This window comes from Daphnia pulicaria, chromosome 10, assembly GCF_021234035.1.
Source record: "Daphnia pulicaria isolate SC F1-1A chromosome 10, SC_F0-13Bv2, whole genome shotgun sequence".
NCBI classification, from domain to species: Eukaryota; Metazoa; Arthropoda; class Branchiopoda; order Diplostraca; family Daphniidae; genus Daphnia; species Daphnia pulicaria.
The window spans coordinates 1,258,072-1,277,482 of record NC_060922.1 but is presented as its reverse complement, the minus strand read 5'-3'; the positions used below and the strand labels follow the sequence as shown (position 1 = coordinate 1,277,482).

The window sequence follows — 19,411 nt, the reverse complement described above, 5'->3', positions numbered from 1 at the left end:
TGTGAATTTTCATTTCTTTCTATAATCTATTGGTTTCAATCTCCTGTCATAAAACCTGAAATCGCCAATGCCACATTACGTTTACATTGCATTCCTGCTCTGATCACCCGATGGTCCGTTATTTAAAAAACGCCATGGCAGTGTGTGCGGAGGAGAACCGGAATTGATTTCCTGCAACTGCAACATCAGCCTTGAATGCAGGAAACGAGATTAGATTGGCAAAGTGTGCTGCGGTGGTTGGGCGACAGTTCTACCCAATTTCCGCAAAACTAGACGATTACAGATTTTCGTCAGGGTTAGTAAAACTTGGATCACGTAATAATAACGGATAAGAAAACGAAATCTAATTCGTCGATGCAGCGATGACGAAAGCAGCTGAATTAGCTTCTCTAAGCCCATTGGGGGAATCCTCCATAGGTAGTGTTCGAATTGTACATTCGCATTATTCCACATACTGATGAACCCACAGTCCGCTTTAGGATAGTCTCATCCTAAAATCTCGGAATTTATTCCCTCTTGATTTCTAAGTGCCTAAGTGGGCCCTACGCCCTGCGTCTAAAATTAATTAAATTCGGGTTACCTGCAAATTTTTACTTTTATCTTGACTGTGGCTCAGTGTAACTTGATGAGACAAACTATTAGATACCAAAGTAATCCTGATCCCGTTCAGCAGATGTCGAGCACGGGAGAGAAAACCGCCTTTAATTGCGATTTGGATATAGGTGGAGGGGGTCGATTTAATTTGTCTATCGATATCTTATTATTAAGCAGCATGGCTAAATAGCAGATTAGTGTCGTCTGCTTTCCTTTAGAACTCGTTTTCAAAAATTTGATCGTCATGTGAACTCTGGTGTCGTAGCTCTTTATAGAATCGGTTAATGCATACTATTCAGCTGTAAATGCTGCTGCATGCTGTTCAGCAGGTACATAAAATAGAAGAGTTATTAAACCTGTTCAAAATTTGTAAAATGTTAGTTTCTGAGGAGCATTTTCCATGTAAGCCTTCTGTTTGCTTGCACTATGTAACCTTTTCCTTTGTCTAGATTTGAGGCCTGAGCCCATCATAACCACAAGATATGCAAGTCATTATTGTTCTGGTATTGACCTGTCATCACCAACAATTCCAGTGTCATCGTTTGGGTAATATGATTTTCGTTACAAATATTCCTGTGACCTGCTAGATAGATAAATGATGCATGACTTACATGCTGTTACATAGAAGCCTATAATTCTCATGTTTATTACAAATTAGGTTTTATCCATTGTCTCAATTTTTATTTTTCCTTTCTTGTTGTTTCTGTCAACATTTTTTGTAATCCATTTTTGATTTTTGATACAGTTAAACAGCATCCCATTGATCGAAGAAACTACTGGTCGAGTTACGGAGTTATGGATCTCTTCTTTGCCTTTCTGTTAATGTCCTCGTGTACATCCATGTGTGTGTTGGTGTATTCACGAGGACACCCTTTTTCCTATCTCATCTATTGGATTCAACTAGTCTTCGGATTGGGCACTTGTGGATACCTAGTTGTATTTCCCAGGCTTAAAGGTAGGAAACACTCATCTCTATTCTTCCTTTTCGACTATTTCGTGGCGTTTATTACGATTTATGACGTGACATAGTAGGAGTACGATTATTCCTGAGCTAGGCGGCTGACCTGAACTGTTTTCTCTTGCCGTTTTTATTTATTCAGGGTTCATTAAATAACTCATTTGTGGAACGACTTCAGATCAGGCTTGTTTTTTTTTACCTCACAACTTTGTCTGTGAGAAAAACAATCAAATTAAAAAACAATTTAACTTTAAACACTTCAATCAAAGTGCACCCAGAAAATTTTACAACCAAGAGCGACCTGCTGCCACACCGGCTTCTCCTCGTAATGGAATAACCTAAAAAATAAATGGTCACCTCCCTCAACCAAAGGGAAAGTTAACCGGCAGGCAGAAACGACCTCGGCTTCTATCTTCTTAAGGTCCAGATATCTCTTTAGGAAACATGTCAGGTTGCGTGTGGGTTTTATAAACCCATTCGATGGTGAGGAAGGCATAAGGAAATACCGAAATGCGCAATAGGAAGGAATACCCAAAACGTGAAGGGGTGCAGTACACCTAAGAGAAGGTCCTCATTCCCCGGAGGCTTCATGTTCATTTAGCGTCTACCCTGTCGGGGATTTGGCCATCATTTCGCGTATATTTAAAGTAAGTGCTACCACTGCGCGCAAGGGCTGGAAGGAAAATGCGCATTGGATAATCTGTTAAGAAAATGACCTTGGCTACATAGTAACAAAAGGCTGTATAATAAAAAAAAATAAAAAAATCTCTCGAGGCATTTCTACTGCAACAGCCCAAAGAGTTGGAAATTAGCAACCGGTGGCTGCGCGTTGCCTTTTTTTTTCTGCTTGACAAGCAACTCGTTTGGCGGCCCACACCAACAGGTTCAGGAAGGATTCAGGAAGTTGCACGGTTGCACTTCGATAGGTTTGAATTTTAATAATGGGCATCCGCCTTTGCCGCTCATGTCAAAACGTTTTAAACGGTGACGATTTGAGATATCCTCTTGAATATCCTGAATGCCGTTGAAACAGTAGACATTCTCCTCGACACATGTGTTAATAAGTCTGCCGTGAAATTAAAAACACGGGATTCATTTTTGAAATCCTCCTCTTCAATTCTTCATTCCACTTGACAGCCGTCACGGTTATTTCGTCAGGCACAATTACGACCATTGCGAAAGAATCCTGTGTGTCCTCTTTTCCCACTTTCTGTGGTTTGTTGCAACAACTTTAGCCCAAGGAGTAATTTAACTGAAAGAAATCCAAGTAGTAGATGGTTTTTTAAACTGTTCATGCAAAGTGAAACGGTGAATCCAGTTTTTATATTTTATTTCACCAATAAAACCGGAACAAGTTATCCAAGAGACCTGCTGTCAATTCTTCTGGCGACTTTCGAGCTGTAAATCGATAGAAAACTTTCCATCTATTTAACTTCCATGAGTAACGTAAAAGGTCTGTCGGGGTCGTTTGTCCAATTCGGGTTTTCCGAGGCCAACGAGATCCTGCACAAGTTCTACCCAAAATATCGAAAATTCCGTTTTAATCTTGAATTGTTTTTTGTTTGTTTAATGAATGGATTGTATTTCATTGGACAGAATTGCAAGCAATCCTATATTTAAATTAAACAGTTATAAGAAAGTCAAATATGGATTGTAAGTAAAAATCCAGCGAGTCACAAGATTTATTAACAATTTTAGCGCTGTGCCCAAAATTGAAATAATATGTTATGGCGAGTGTGTGTGTGACTGAGCGTGTTGACTTGTTTACACAAAGCTGCTAAACTGAAGGTCGTCGACGCGTTTATTTTTATTTATTTTTTGAAATTTATTGTTGTAACTCGGAAACGGCACACCGGAAAATAGTCTTGATGGTCATCCTACCGTTTGAATATTTCCTTCGGTGAATTTCAAGAGGCCATTGTGTTTGCTAGAAGACCTTGTACTTTGACAGTGCCATTTCTTTATTTCCCTACTACTAAATCCTGGATTAGGGGCCTTCGCAAGGATAAAATAACTTCTCCCCATACATTCGCATTATTATTCAAAACAATTTATGTGGTTGTGCTATTTCTCAGTGCAATCAAATCCTTTTGCCATCAAGTTTCTTTTTTTTTTGCGGATCAGTAAAAAAACCCTTCCCTGAAGGCTGTTGATCTGTCTTCACACACCTGAAGCGCTTTTTGTCCCCCCTCTTCTTTTCACGTGATTACGCAGAAAAGCACCAATTCATCCCGGACTCTCGGAGCTATGAATGCGTGAGTTCATCAAGCACGTCTTTGTATGACGTTCTGTTGCAGCGTGCGAGGCTTCAGCTCGTTGTCATGGAAAAAAACAAGTAGAAACGAGTTCCGCGGGTGGGGGGGACGCAGCGGAAATTGCCGCCACGTCGATTCACCGACTAAAATGCCAGACACGGAATACCGCGCGCTAAGTGCGGACGCTGCACTGTGTCAGAGGATGTGGCGTGTCCTAATGAGATCACAAAGGTAAAAAAAGTTGGTAGGTTGCATCAAACAAACCAACAAAAATATCGAAAAACAAAACAAAAAAAAAACTGTCATCCATACATTGGCACCTCTGCTGTGTGCCATAGACGGTAGCCTATGACGCCAGTTCCGCTTTATAGGTATCGTTCTCTCACACCTAGACCAAAAAAAAATCAGGACTCTATAGGAAACCATAATAAAAACTATCGAATTTTCACGACTGGTGCTACTTTTTTTTTCTTTTGGCTTTCCGCGTTTGTTGTTCTACCAACACGCGTCCGCCAACTCCGATTTTTAACAAATTTCCCTCTATCTCCCCTTTTCGATGTTATTTCAAGTGTAGCAATAATAATCCAGACAAGTTTTATTCTTTGATTTCCTCTAAATTGGTACAGTAATGAATCATAGAGTGTCACGGAACACGAAACAAACCATACCAGACAAGAGAACAGTCTGAGACGAAGGCGAGGGGAAAAATATCACGAAAAGCGCTTGCAACCTTGTCGCAACCGCTAGCGTGTTATTGTCCCTGACTCTGCAGGCTTGTGGTACCAGGAGAGAGAGAGAAAGAAGAAAGAGAACCAGTGCTGGGCGAGAGGGAGAGAAAAGGGGAGGGAAGAGGTGGGGGGGGGAGTGGTGGAGGTTTAGACGGAACGCACACGCTTATAGAAGGCCCCCAACTGACGACTAGTATTCAGTCGACTAAAAGACGAGGTGCTGGACAGGTGGATCCCCTCCACGCCTCAATCGCCGAAACGGAAGAAAGAAAGAAAAGAAAAAACCTGCTTTTTTAGTGAATTTTGTTTATCAGTTTTGCCATTGTTTTCGCTCGGTGATAACTGGTTGAAAGAGAAATTATTTGGTTCGCTCATCTGCATCGACCTCCGTGATCGTCTCCAAGTTCAACGAACCGAGCCCTTTGTTTATTCGCCCGATTGTTTAGACGATACTCACGTGTCTCCCCCGCAGTAGACCCCAACTTGATACGTTGCTTAGCTGACCCAGGTATAAACTGATTGCCTCTAACCGGAACTTGTTCGTTCGCAGAAAACGAAAACGGCCAGCAAAATCAAAACTGAAAGTTTTTTGTGTCTTAAAATAAACAGAGAAGCAGACAGAGGAAATCTCCCCGAAAGAAAGAGAAAACTTCGGCCAACATGGGCCGATGGATTCATTTCTGGATGGTCGGTCTGCTGTTTTGGCTGGCCGCTAGCTTGGCTCAGGATCCAAGTGTCGTCCTACCCCAGGGCGAGATACGCGGTGTAAGTTGTTTTATTTGATATTTTCTTTTATCCTTTTCTTTCATTTTTGTTAAGACTTTTTTCTTCTTCTTCAAGTTCTTTTACCCTTCTCTTTCTTTCCTATCTTCTTCTTCTTTTCTTCTTCATGTGTGCGTACACAGATATACAGTTCTCTTTGAGGGCAATAACACGTTGCCAGCGGGGCTAACAAACATTCAGGTCATCTCTCGGTCTCCAGACTAAAAGAGACTACGTGGTCCCAGCCGGAGCTCTGCCGGTTGACCCGTCTGCTAGTTGTAACGTAAATGCGGAAGTTAAATAGTAGTTGGTAGTTGTTTTTTTTTTCTCTCTCTCTTGTTGTTGTTGTTAAAGCGTTCACTTTCTAATCATTTTTCGATTCAGCCAATTTAGAGCATTGGCTGGCGCCAGTGAATTCCAGCCCGCTGGTCACGAATGAGCCAAAGAAATGAAAGCTAGTCGACCAAGCCTTTTTGAAAGTTTGCTAAATAAAGAGCGAGTAAGTAAGCAAAAGAAAGAAAAATCGATAACTAGAAATAGAGAGAAAGAGGGAAATATTTTAAAAATTTATTGGCTGCATAGCTGCTTGATTGCTTTCAATTTATACAGTAAAAAAAAAAGTAATAATACAATCCTTCTACTCTCTATTCAACTTCCATTTAGATGTACCAGCTAGTTGTACTAGTTATATTTCCGTTTTATTCAAAGCTTTTTTTTTTCGATCGGATGAAGGACATAATGTTATTTGTCAAAACACACAACAGTGGGATGGCAACACATTGTTTTCGAAAGAGAGAGAGAGAGAAATACAGAACAGTCAAAACATGTACAATAGCTATATGAGAGAGCACCGGATTGCGATTCGAATCATCGCGGTTTTGGGTTGTACGAATATTACATATTATTTTCCACGATTGCCACTTCCTTGAGGTCTTTTCAGTGACCACCGGTGGTGGTGGTGGTAGAGAATTTTCAACTTTTTATTCAGTTGCTAACTTCCAAGTGCGGGAGCCATCACGTCAAGCGAAACGTTAACCGCTACATTCTTCTCTGATGATCTTTTATTTCCTCAAGTGCCACAGCATAACTCTTCATCCTGCTGGAAAAAAAAAGCAATGCAAACAATGGAATGACGAGTGTGCCGTGTTTTCGTTCTTTTCAAAGATGACTCATGTGTGTTCTTTTCCATTTTTATTTCGGGTTCTAGGTAAAAAAACCTTCAAACAAGCGCTCTACCGTTGTCGCTTTCCTCGGCATTCCTTACGCCCAGCCACCTGTAGGACCACTCCGTTTCCGGGTAACTATTACGTCATGTTCACAACAATCATGTCTTCGTCAATTGTTCATATAAAACCCTAAGGGGTAAATTCAATGTTAGTTCTCGTAGTATTAGATCAAGTACTGAGACTACGCATCAGCCATCAGCTAGGGAACAAGAATCCACCTACTATCTATCTAATATCCAAGCGCACCTTAATTAGCCGTAGATGCCGATTATCTACATGTTTTTTTTTTTATTACTGTTTGGTTTCTTTTACCTGGCCAGCTCAAGGACTACTACCCATTGGGTCGTCGACCTTGTCCGAAAGTACTGGGTATACTAATCACACGTCCTTTTCTTCCCCTCTTGGAAACAAAAGAACCAAAAAAATGCAGACTTTTGGTTTGAAAATACACCCACAGCGGAGATTGAAATGAGCTGATTTGGGTAAAAATAAGGATTTATGGGGTCTGGTATTTTAGGGTTCCATTAGTCGAAAGTCTCCTCTAAAAGTCGTTACGTCCCCTGTGTCATCGGATCTCCCACGGATGTAACCATCTATTGAAGTTTACCGAATGCGCGGATTATATGGCGTGGGTCCATCAATCCTCTCTCTGTGAGTTAATGGGCTCCGCTGGATAGCCTCCGATCGACTACTCACATCTTTTTTTGTTTCTTTTATTCTCTTCGTCGTGTTCTACTTTTTTTTTCTCTCGAGTGTGTGGAAACGAGTTTTGAACGGCGAGTCCATTTGGCCTCATCCAAACTCCGTGGCGTCTCGTAGTCGCAGCCAAAGAAATGTGTATAATATATAAGTACAGCAGTGCGTAATCATTCGGCCCTGATTGTTGGGGTGGCGACGGTGCTGAAAGAAAATTTCTCTTATTGGCGCCAGTTTCTTGCTGCGCACTCGACGAAAACCAAAAGTAAATTTCATTATCTTCTGCATGCTGCTCTCCTTTTGTTTGTTTTTTGATTTCTTTCCCTTGGCCAATTTGTGTTCGCGTTAGAATATAGTCGTAATTCAAGACTTTTATTACGTCAAAGAGAAAGTTATGTCGTACTCGAGTCGAAGGGAAGTAGAAGAACTTGTTGAGGCCACAGGACGGTGGAACCCGGACCCATCGTCGAAGGCCTGGAAACTAATACGTGTAGGCCTTACAATGTAAGGACTGCTTTTGCTTGACCAGTGAGAATGGGAATGCATTAATGAAATTGGCTGCGAGTTCCGTTTAGGGTTTTATAGATCGTAACCTAGAAATGTACATTCCTTATACGAACTGACTGGTTCAAGGTGATAGAAAAGGCGGAGTTTTCCAAGGATAAAAAAGATTGAAAATTATTCAATTCCTTTCGTTTGGAAAACTCGTAAACAGGAAAAGAATTCAGGGAGATAAGGGCGGTAAATCCCATTCGCGATGAGCACATCTATACGAGTTCTCAGATTGGCGCTTGTGGGAAATTTTCTTCGATTCATTACAAGTGTATCAGTTCGGTTTTCCCCAGTGTTGAAACTATTGAATGATTTTAATTTTGAATGTGCCGTTATTTCATTTTATTGTTTCTCTTTTTTTAGATGCCTGAAAAGATCCAACCATCGAATAAAACCGTCGTCGCCACCCAATTTGGGCCGGCGTGCCCACAGCCTGACATGGATCGATTGAAAACGTCCGAAGATTGTCTTTTTGTCAATGTTTGGGTTCCAGAAGTAGGTTTCCTTTTAATATTTCTTTTTCCTTTCAGCTCTCCTTTTTCAATTTTATAATTCCCCGTTTTCTATTAAACTGGAATTTGGACAAAAACCATTGGCCAATCTCTTGAAATGGCGTGTTGAGTTGACGTCATTTTGCAAAAGCAACACTCCTTATTTTCTTTTTTAGTGTATGAATGCTCATTTTCCTTTTCTGATTTCCCAATTTGGAACGGGGAAATCCGAACGACGTTTTCCCTGTCGCTTGAGGCGAGATTTCACTCTCCAATAACTGTTTTTGTACATTGTCACTTATTTTCGATTTCATTTCCCAGCTATTATTCTTATTCAATATTTTTTTCTAGTCCTTATGGATTCAGAGAATATCCGGCTAATCTTGTTTTGTTGTTTGCTTGTTTATCTACAGTTACCAGTAGACTTATCGGTCAAGACCTATCCGGTTATTGTGTTCCTGGAGGGTGAAATGTTCACTCAAGGTAATCCTGGCAAGTATCCTGCCGAGGATCTAGCCGCTGAAGGACTTGTCGTCGTCTCCGTTCACTATCGTTTGGGCATATTCGGTATGTTAACAACTGTCGGGATAAATCGATTGTGTTGAAATGTATGCATTGAGGTAGCCGAATCACACACATCTTGTTTCATTTGTCTATTCAAGGATTTCTTTCATTGGAGACCTCGGAAACACCAGGCAACCTGGGCCTTTGGGATCAACATATGGCCCTCAAATGGGTTCAGAATAATATAGGCAAATTTGGAGGTGATCCGTCTCGTGTTACACTTATGGGTCATGGATCGGGAGCGGCTAGTGTGTCCATGCACATGGTTTCCCCAACCTCGAAAGGTATATTTGTTTCTATTTTTTACATAAATTTTTTTACCTCACTCATTCCCATTGGCAATGTAACGCGCTAACGGTTTTTTTATCGTAATTTCAATTATGGCAGGACTGTTTGAGCGAGTCATAGTCATGTCTGGATCGCTTTTTGCTCCGTGGGCTATTTCTCATTATGCGAGGGACGCTGCCCAAGCCGTGGCCCATTTGATTGGCTGTCGCTCTCACAGCGTCGATGAACACTTGCTCGATTGTCTCAGAGAGCGCGACGTCGCCGACATTCTTCAAGCCTTTACTCGTCACCAAAAGGATTTGAACACGACCGAATTGTTTGGACCCGTTGTTGACAGTTTCATGCCACCCGAATCAGCTTTCTTCGGCAAAAACCCTCAAGCTACTTTACAGAAAGGCGATTTTGATAAGAAGATGCGTGTAATGACTGGAGTGGCCGAAAGTGAAGGCGCCGGCATGCTGAGTAAGTCCCGTAGATTTTTATTTTCTTTCTCTCTCAACGTGACCGAAATCAAGTGTTTTAATCTAAATTCCTTGACTTATATACATATTTTTTCTTTTCAGGCATGATTCGCAATCTGGCGCGGCGATCGTACGATGATCTTGTGCATTTATTTTTAACGGCTTCGATCCCGCGAGCTGTCGATTTTTACGGTTTCCGTACCGCTTGGCAGGCTGTCTACCGCACGATCCGCTATCACTACTACGACAAGGTGGCCAACAAAGATAAAGCAGGCATGTTGCAGCAGCTGCTCCAGTTCTATTCGGAGGCTTACTACAAGGCGCCTCACGATCATTTCGTCAGTGGTCTGGTCAGAAACAACGTCCCGACTTACATCTACCGTTACGCCTATGCCACTTCCGATCCGTTCAACAACGTTCTCAACACAACAGGTGCGTTGAGTACAGATTGATTAGCTCTGAGTTATTTTCCTTTTGCTCTTGATAACGATGGAAATCTTTTCCTTTTTATAGGAGCTCCCCACGGTTCTGAATTACTGTATCTGTTCGGCCCTACTGTTTACCGTCAGGAGATTGGCGTGGGTTTCAGTCGACAGGATGAAGCCGTCAGCGACTTGATGAAGCGTTCTTGGCTTGAATTCGCCTCGTTAGGGTAAGCTGGGATATTCATTTGAAGCATTAGAATGACTCATTTTAACAATGATTCATTTGGCTATTTATAGAGATCCTACACCGTCTCAGTTCGGTTTCAAATGGGAACCATCGACTAGAGACGAACTGAAAAACTACGAGATTCGCGAACAACTTACCCGAGTTCCTTACCCCAGACATAAAGTTGCCTTTTGGAACGACTACCTCCCGTCGCTGGAACGACTTGCTCGCGGAGAAGAGGACGTTGCCAATCCCACCAACAGACCACCTTTCGACAGCCGATTCCGTGGCGGTAAATATAAATTCTCATTTGATTGAAGTTGGTCGTTGGTGCCGATTATTTGATTAACTATTATTAATTTAACTGTTTTGTATTGCAGATCCTACCCAGCCATACCAGTCCATCATGTGGGTGTTGATTGCAGCCATATCCGTTTTGTTGGTGGCCTTCATTTTGAGTTTGGCCAGCATGAGACGCAAAACGCCCCTTGTCTGAGGATTTGCCGGCAGAACTATCAAATACCGCACCAGTGCAACACCATCACCATCATCCACATCATCACCTCCACCGCCCATATATCACATCAATCCTCCATCACCACCACCGTCGCAATATTACTTCAACCATTCTGATCATGCTTCATCTCGCAATCTCCCCCGAATGTCTTTGGAGAGGAGGTGCACCACTCGTTTGAGGAACAATCGACCTCTTCATGACCATTTGAACGATCGATTTACCACCAGTTATCATAGCGATGATGATTGCTACTGGACCAATCCCGTACAGCGTTGCGACACTGTTAAAGCGGGCCGCATATGCTGGTTGCAACTGGAGGAACAAGCCAAGATGGCCCGTCTGAGAAAGAAGAGAATGAACGACGATCCGCAATTCCGTTTGGCCAACATTTTGCACTCGTCACTGGGTGCAATTTCGCCGGGTCAAGTCCAAGTGCCTTTGCGTCGTAGACGATCGGTTGCCCGTTTAGTCTACTACTATCAATCGCAACCCGACTTGAAGCGTTTCTCGACTGTTCCCTCAGACACGGATAAGAATGGGCTCATCTTGACTGCGTTGTGATTGACTGAAATGTTCTCGTTTGACGGACTTCATGTGTTATTCCTACATTCTATAACCGTTTTCCTGCCAATGATGAAGCGAATTACTTTTGTTATCGACCCGACTTGAGGTGCCGCAGTCTGCAGTTGGAAAACCGGCAACAGCGAGACATAAAATCATAAAACTATTAAATAATTTAGATGAGATGAAAGTTAATGAAGTGCCAGTGCTTTCTGCGTTTGGTTTTGTTTGTTTTCTTTTGAGTTTCGAGTTCGACACACTTCCAAATTCTTTTAACTTTTGCTGCACCTGACGTTAACACGCACCTTCTTCTTCCACGGTCCACTAACACTGAGTAGTAGTTCTGTCGGTTGATAACCTACATCTAAAAATTTGGCATACCTATCATAACTGTACTGTACTGTGCGTGTCTATTTCTTTTTAATGTATGTTATTGTGACATCTCTTGTTTTTTGTATTTCTCGCGTAAGTCCTCTCATTATAAGAAGACCTTGTTTTGTTGTGAATGTCAAGAATGCCGCTCTATGCCATGCAAGTTGATCAGCGTCTAGAACTGTTATTGTACGCGTCGAATTGGAATCAAAGTGCTCCTTTAGCCTAACTGTTTCAATACATTCATTTTTGTTTCATATTCTATTCACTTTCATTAGCTATTCATCCACCTACAAAAACCACTGCATACTAATAAAGCAGTAAAGCCAGTTTAGAAGATGTCGAGGCAATAGATTTAACCAAATAAAAATGATCTGTGGTGTGGTGAATCTATTTCCTTCGAAAGCGGGTAATAAGTCATTTGCTAAATTGATTTAAAAGTAATTTCGAAAAAAAATTGAACAGTATTTACATTTTTCTACTGATTTCTTTAACATACGAAATTCATTTGTAGTGTTGTTTAAAGCAAAAGTCGGATTTTTTTTTCGCTTTACTTTCATGCTTTGGCTGTTGGCTCTTTGCCTCTTTGCGATTGCAGCAGATTGTCCCGCTAGGTAAAATTGTGTCCACCAGGTGGCGGAGTGGCTGTTCGTGAGTGACGAAGCCGCCATTTGCTTTTGAAACAGTGTACGGGAATGTGTTGCTGCTCAATGCGGTGTTCTTCGCTTTTACATTTAAAAAAATGATAAAGTTGTTTCCACGCCTTTCGACCAAGCTGAATCGAAAGTGAACAATTTTAAAGCAAGTAAGTCAATTGTGATAGTTTTGACTTTTGGAAAAGTCCATTTTCTAATATACGAAGATTCATCAAAATTAAGGCAAAGTGCAGAATAACAGGAATAAAGTGAAAAGTTACAAAAAGTGATACGAAAAGTAGCAGTATAGGCGAGTATAGGATATTTCGTCAAGAATCTGGAACAAGGCACTGATTCAGAAGAATGTCAACTGTTAAGCTGCCTTCTCATTATACCTTGGGGATTTCGTCTGTTGTGATGTGTGATGCTGCGGTGCTTTTTGGTGAAGACGAGATGTAAATTTGGAGGGGAGAATATTACGTGAGTATCACAGTTATTTCCCTTCGTTTGTTAGTTCTTTCTTTCAACTGTCAACGAGCTAGAGCGGACATTGTTTTCATGTAAACGTTTATTTTTTCTGACGCTAGACGGCTTAGCCTTTGATCATTTTCCACTCAGTTTAGTTACGTTTACTTTGCACATCTCTGGAGAAATTTCTCGCTGCTACTACAAAGAAAGTTTGGGTGATAGCTGTCAGTTTCTCTTTCAGCAACAAAGCTCACTTGTTAGATTTGTAATAATGTGGGGTTTTTTTTTCTACTTCTGGTTTTCTCATTTTTGTCAGTAGTTTAGTAAATATTCATCTGACGCACAAAAGAACCACATATTCGTGATCCTCGTCAAATTTGTCGTAAAGTTCATGTTCTTTTTTGTACGTACGCGTACTTCCGGACTTCCGGTTTCGAGAATTGAAAAATCTCGATTTTGATCAAATTCTGGATTTCGTTTAATTGCACCAAATCGACCCCAAATTTCACGGAGATCACGAATATTTGGTTTATTTTGTCGGCTCAATGGTTAAGGCGCTATCGCTTACTTCTGGTATACTTCCGGAAAATTTGCATAAAACTAGCAAGTGAGCTTTGTTTTCTGTACAGTTCTAAGGATTGATTGCTAGGTTTTAGCAAACAAATATGGACTTTTCAAGTTTTTTGAGTATCTTAAGACCATCGGCAAATACTGAGTTTTGAGACGTGTCAAATAGATGGCGTGTTGATTGTGTCAATGGAATGGCGGTTTGCTGTCAAAAGTTAAGCTATCCTTTCTTCGAAAATTACCAATGAATTCATTGGTAAATTCGAGTGATTTCGTCTCTAACTTGTCGGTGATGTGTTCTATTCAGTGTATATGTTGGATAACCTTAATGTTTCTCATCAACTCTCAGGAGGAAACGTGAAAGGGTCGTGGCCGTCGTGCAGCCTACGGTCAACTATTTTGTTCCAAATTATTGTATTCTACTGAATGTGCCATCGAAATGATACAGGTAATAACCAACACAAGCTCTATCCATTTCATGTATTGCTGAAACATATATTCTTCTCGTCTTTTATTAGGAGCCATAATTGTATTGGACTTGCTAGATCACCAACCCCAGCATAGACCAATCTCTCATTTCATCTTCTCGAGATAAGATTGGATAACTGATCTGTGGTTTCATGTGTAAGTTCACTTATCATGTCACTGAACTTTTTCCATTGCAGTCTAACATGTATTTAAAGTATTAATCTCCACTTACATCTATCTAATGTTTTAGAGACGCTTTTGAGTGTTTACTGATAATTGTTTATTCATTTAGATCATAGATGTCAAACTTATTGATGACACAAATTATAAACAAGCTGACTTATTTTTCTTTTTTTATTTGCAGGTTCTAAACTCCAGCTTTGTAAATTTGCATGGCAGACTTTATGAGAAGTCATGTCCTTTCAAGAAAGTCAACAAGGTCCATGTTTACTAACCTGTTGGCTGCTACCCTTGAATCTCCCTTTTTACTTTCTTAAGTGAGCCATCTTTATTTGAGGTATTACTTATTCTGTCGCTACAACCTTGTTTGAATATTATTGCCATCCAAATAAATGTTCATTCTGCTTACAGGGTAATCCTTCGCTACCTGTCATGGACTTCATCCACTGATGAAAACCGACGAGAGAATGCTGCAATCCAAGACTGATAAATTGTTTAATCGTCGGATTAAATTATAAGTGCATATCTGGGCTCCCTTCTTTTCTGTGGCCCCGTTTCCCTAACTAACCACTAACCAACGCCCGCCGATGGTCACTCACCCGCTGTGAAACCAGGAGGAGGGGAGGGCTCTGGTCGAACGGGGACTTGGAAGGCGCATGATCCGATGAAAACTTTTTGAGGGTCATGAGTCTAACCCGGAAGCCTAGTATGACTACATCTCCCCAGTAAAACTTGCCTCGTACTTCTCTCTTCTTCTCGGTCCAGATACTATCTCTGGGGGCCGTAGACAAAACCTACAATTGCATGTGCGAGTTAAACAAAGCAACCCACTACCCAATGAAACAAAAAGCCACGTTAAATTTTTTGCGGAAATCTGCATCAGTCAAGTTACACATTTTGCTAATTCAACAACTCGCGTAGAATTTTGCATCTAGTCTATTAGTGCAAATCGCGATGCAGAGTTGATGAAGATCCCCAACTTTCTTCACTTGAAACCACCCGCTATTGAGAGACAATGCCAAGCCTCGAAAAGTGAGAACCCTTGAGTATAATAAATATATTCATAAAGCTTTACACATTATTTGTTTATAGAGATCTGCACAGAGTGGCCGAAAGAGTTGGATACCAACGAAAAGATTGAAAATCATTTACCCATCACAATCACAACTAGTGATTACCTCCATTCTTCCCCCTCATTATTGAGGGATCCAGAATAGTAACACTCCAGGAGGTAAAAGAAGAAAAAAAGAGCATTTCATATCCTGTTATAAGTAACTCTTTTCTTCCTCATGTAGGTGAAATTGAGCTCTTTGAAATCGGACAATCACGCCAAGGATAAACTGCTTCGACTAGTGAAAGAGCGTTACAACCCAGAAACTGACGTGCTGATAATCGTCTCTGAGCGGTGTCCTTTGAGAAAGCCGAACGTCGATTACGCCATATATCTGCTGAATGTTCTCGTCAGCGAGTCTTGGGTACGTCCTAATGTTTTGCTAAGCAAACAACAATTGCGTGCTGGCAGGAGTCTAGTAATCGACACTTCCTCTTTTGTCTCTGTTGTTTGCCGTACAGAAAACTGAGCCGTGGGAGGATGAGAAATGCGAAGCAGACATGGAAAATATGTGTGGGAAGGGAGCCAGTCGCAACGAACAGTGGATCAGCTGCTCCAACGAATGCCGGACAAAGAGAAAGCCCAAACCATGCCGGAGGTAATCGAACAGTACGCAGCCTATGCGGAGCCTATACTGGTGAAACATCTTTCTACATCAAAATCAATTGGCCGTTCCTTGGTGCTGGTGTCGTGTTTCCGAAATTGCATTATTATTTTATGAAATTGGCATTGTGTCAATGTAGTATACCGTTAATATGTTAAGAAGGAACAAAAAAGAAATATGGGGATGTTTATGTCAAACAAATAATAAACATGTTTTCGGGATTCATGGGAAAGGAAAGAAGAGGATGTTGGAGGGGGGATATTTCAAATCTGGTTAAAAAACAGTTAATTTATAACACTACCAACATATCCCTACCAATTAATCTCCAAACCCCACAAACTTATACCTTCCAATTCTTCAGACCCCACAAACATTACACATACCAACCCTCAAATTTATACCCTAAACTACATAATCCAATGTCAAACCCTATGTCTGTAATAAATAAAAATATTAATACATTAAACTAGTTTTTATTATTTTTTTGAAATGTACAAAAAATTCAATAAAAAGAGCATCCGGTTCAAGAAGTTTTTCTTCTGTACGAGTTTAAACGCAACCCGCCACCACCACTGCGGCAATGAGACAAAAAGCGATGTTTAGTTTTGCGGAAATCTGCGTCAGTCAAGTTACAAATTTTTCAAACTCAATAACTTCTGTCGAATTTTGCATCTAGTCTTGCAAATAGCGATCCAATGTGTTTGGTAGTTAAGAAGATGGTTGTTTAAAAAACAAACAATGGTGAGTTTTTTGGCTACTCAGAACACCCCATTGTTTGTTTTATAAACTACCATTTTCTTAACTACCAAACCCATGGAATCGCGATTCGCACTAATAGACTAGATGCAAAATTCTACGCGAGTTGTTGAATTAGCAAAATGTGTAACTTGACTGATGCAGATTTCCGCAAAAAATTTAACGTGGCTTTTTGTTTCATTGGGTAGTGGGTTGCTTTGTTTAACTCGCACATGCAATTGTAGGTTTTGTCTACGGCCCCCAGAGATAGTATCTGGACCGAGAAGAAGAGAGAAGTACGAGGCAAGTTTTACTGGGGAGATGTAGTCATACTAGGCTTCCGGGTTAGACTCATGACCCTCAAAAAGTTTTCATCGGATCATGCGCCTTCCAAGTCCCCGTTCGACCAGAGCCCTCCCCTCCTCCTGGTTTCACAGCGGGTGAGTGACCATCGGCGGGCGTTGGTTAGTGGTTAGTTAGGGAAACGGGGCCACAGAAAAGAAGGGAGCCCAGATATGCACTTATAATTTAATCCGACGATTAAACAATTTATCAGTCTTGGATTGCAGCATTCTCTCGTCGGTTTTCATCAGTGGATGAAGTCCATGACAGGTAGCGAAGGATTACCCTGTAAGCAGAATGAACATTTATTTGGATGGCAATAATATTCAAACAAGGTTGTAGCGACAGAATAAGTAATACCTCAAATAAAGATGGCTCACTTAAGAAAGTAAAAAGGGAGATTCAAGGGTAGCAGCCAACAGGTTAGTAAACATGGACCTTGTTGACTTTCTTGAAAGGACATGACTTCTCATAAAGTCTGCCATGCAAATTTACAAAGCTGGAGTTTAGAACCTGCAAATAAAAAAAGAAAAATAAGTCAGCTTGTTTATAATTTGTGTCATCAATAAGTTTGACATCTATGATCTAAATGAATAAACAATTATCAGTAAACACTCAAAAGCGTCTCTAAAACATTAGATAGATGTAAGTGGAGATTAATACTTTAAATACATGTTAGACTGCAATGGAAAAAGTTCAGTGACATGATAAGTGAACTTACACATGAAACCACAGATCAGTTATCCAATCTTATCTCGAGAAGATGAAATGAGAGATTGGTCTATGCTGGGGTTGGTGATCTAGCAAGTCCAATACAATTATGGCTCCTAATAAAAGACGAGAAGAATATATGTTTCAGCAATACATGAAATGGATAGAGCTTGTGTTGGTTATTACCTGTATCATTTCGATGGCACATTCAGTAGAATACAATAATTTGGAACAAAATAGTTGACCGTAGGCTGCACGACGGCCACGACCCTTTCACGTTTCCTCCTGAGAGTTGATGAGAAACATTAAGGTTATCCAACATATACACTGAATAGAACACATCACCGACAAGTTAGAGACGAAATCACTCGAATTTACCAATGAATTCATTGGTAATTTTCGAAGAAAGGATAGCTTAACTTTTGACAGCAAACCGCCATTCCATTGACACAATCAACACGCCATCTATTTGACACGTCTCAAAACTCAGTATTTGCCGATGGTCTTAAGATACTCAAAAAACTTGAAAAGTCCATATTTGTTTGCTAAAACCTAGCAATCAATCCTTAGAACTGTACAGAAAACAAAGCTCACTTGCTAGTTTTATGCAAATTTTCCGGAAGTATACCAGAAGTAAGCGATAGCGCCTTAACCATTGAGCCGACAAAATAAACCAAATATTCGTGATCTCCGTGAAATTTGGGGTCGATTTGGTGCAATTAAACGAAATCCAGAATTTGATCAAAATCGAGATTTTTCAATTCTCGAAACCGGAAGTCCGGAAGTACGCGTACGTACAAAAAAGAACATGAACTTTACGACAAATTTGACGAGGATCACGAATATGTGGTTCTTTTGTGCGTCAGATGAATATTTACTAAACTACTGACAAAAATGAGAAAACCAGAAGTAGAAAAAAAAACCCCACATTATTACAAATCTAACAAGTGAGCTTTGTTGCTGAAAGAGAAACTGACAGCTATCACCCAAACTTTCTTTGTAGTAGCAGCGAGAAATTTCTCCAGAGATGTGCAAAGTAAACGTAACTAAACTGAGTGGAAAATGATCAAAGGCTAAGCCGTCTAGCGTCAGAAAAAATAAACGTTTACATGAAAACAATGTCCGCTCTAGCTCGTTGACAGTTGAAAGAAAGAACTAACAAACGAAGGGAAATAACTGTGATACTCACGTAATATTCTCCCCTCCAAATTTACATCTCGTCTTCACCAAAAAGCACCGCAGCATCACACATCACAACAGACGAAATCCCCAAGGTATAATGAGAAGGCAGCTTAACAGTTGACATTCTTCTGAATCAGTGCCTTGTTCCAGATTCTTGACGAAATATCCTATACTCGCCTATACTGCTACTTTTCGTATCACTTTTTGTAACTTTTCACTTTATTCCTGTTATTCTGCACTTTGCCTTAATTTTGATGAATCTTCGTATATTAGAAAATGGACTTTTCCAAAAGTCAAAACTATCACAATTGACTTACTTGCTTTAAAATTGTTCACTTTCGATTCAGCTTGGTCGAAAGGCGTGGAAACAACTTTATCATTTTTTTAAATGTAAAAGCGAAGAACACCGCATTGAGCAGCAACACATTCCCGTACACTGTTTCAAAAGCAAATGGCGGCTTCGTCACTCACGAACAGCCACTCCGCCACCTGGTGGACACAATTTTACCTAGCGGGACAATCTGCTGCAATCGCAAAGAGGCAAAGAGCCAACAGCCAAAGCATGAAAGTAAAGCGAAAAAAAAATCCGACTTTTGCTTTAAACAACACTACAAATGAATTTCGTATGTTAAAGAAATCAGTAGAAAAATGTAAATACTGTTCAATTTTTTTTCGAAATTACTTTTAAATCAATTTAGCAAATGACTTATTACCCGCTTTCGAAGGAAATAG

General features: G+C 40.5%; 1 protein-coding gene, 2 long non-coding RNA genes and 1 pseudogene across 6 annotated transcripts; 3 read left to right on the top strand and 1 right to left on the bottom strand.

Annotated features, from left to right (window-relative positions):
• The first annotated feature begins 1,349 nt into the window (after window positions 1-1,349).
• Window positions 1,350-11,935, top strand: LOC124314052 (cholinesterase-like). 2 transcript variants are annotated; one of them, XM_046779046.1, is made up of 11 exons: window positions 4,720-5,043; window positions 5,145-5,300; window positions 6,505-6,594; window positions 8,135-8,266; window positions 8,676-8,829; window positions 8,925-9,110; window positions 9,214-9,576; window positions 9,678-10,007; window positions 10,089-10,227; window positions 10,298-10,518; window positions 10,607-11,935. In XM_046779046.1, exons 2-11 carry the CDS (start codon window positions 5,196-5,198, stop codon window positions 10,720-10,722), a joined length of 1,836 nt encoding a protein of 611 aa, XP_046635002.1. In that variant the 5' UTR covers window positions 4,720-5,043; window positions 5,145-5,195; the 3' UTR covers window positions 10,723-11,935. The 2 variants fall into 2 exon arrangements, with proteins under 2 accessions (XP_046635003.1, XP_046635002.1); XM_046779047.1 differs by lacking the exons at window positions 4,720-5,043; window positions 5,145-5,300 and adding an exon at window positions 1,350-1,549.
• A 298-nt stretch (window positions 11,936-12,233) lies between these two features.
• LOC124314320 lies at window positions 12,234-14,616 on the top strand. 2 transcript variants are annotated; one of them, XR_006911127.1, is made up of 6 exons: window positions 12,234-12,481; window positions 12,555-12,791; window positions 13,696-13,794; window positions 13,865-13,970; window positions 14,179-14,331; window positions 14,406-14,616. It is a non-coding gene; the product is annotated as an uncharacterized LOC124314320 (long non-coding RNA). The 2 variants fall into 2 exon arrangements; XR_006911126.1 differs by having other exon boundaries at window positions 12,234-12,791.
• A 215-nt stretch (window positions 14,617-14,831) lies between these two features.
• On the top strand, window positions 14,832-16,133 carry LOC124314536 (annotated as a pseudogene).
• A 728-nt stretch (window positions 16,134-16,861) lies between these two features.
• On the bottom strand, window positions 16,862-19,254 carry LOC124314319. 2 transcript variants are annotated; one of them, XR_006911125.1, is made up of 6 exons: window positions 18,997-19,254; window positions 18,687-18,923; window positions 17,684-17,782; window positions 17,508-17,613; window positions 17,147-17,299; window positions 16,862-17,072 (listed from the first exon to the last, which is right to left on the bottom strand). It is a non-coding gene; the product is annotated as an uncharacterized LOC124314319 (long non-coding RNA). The 2 variants fall into 2 exon arrangements; XR_006911124.1 differs by having other exon boundaries at window positions 18,687-19,254.
• Window positions 19,255-19,411: the final 157 nt, after the last annotated feature.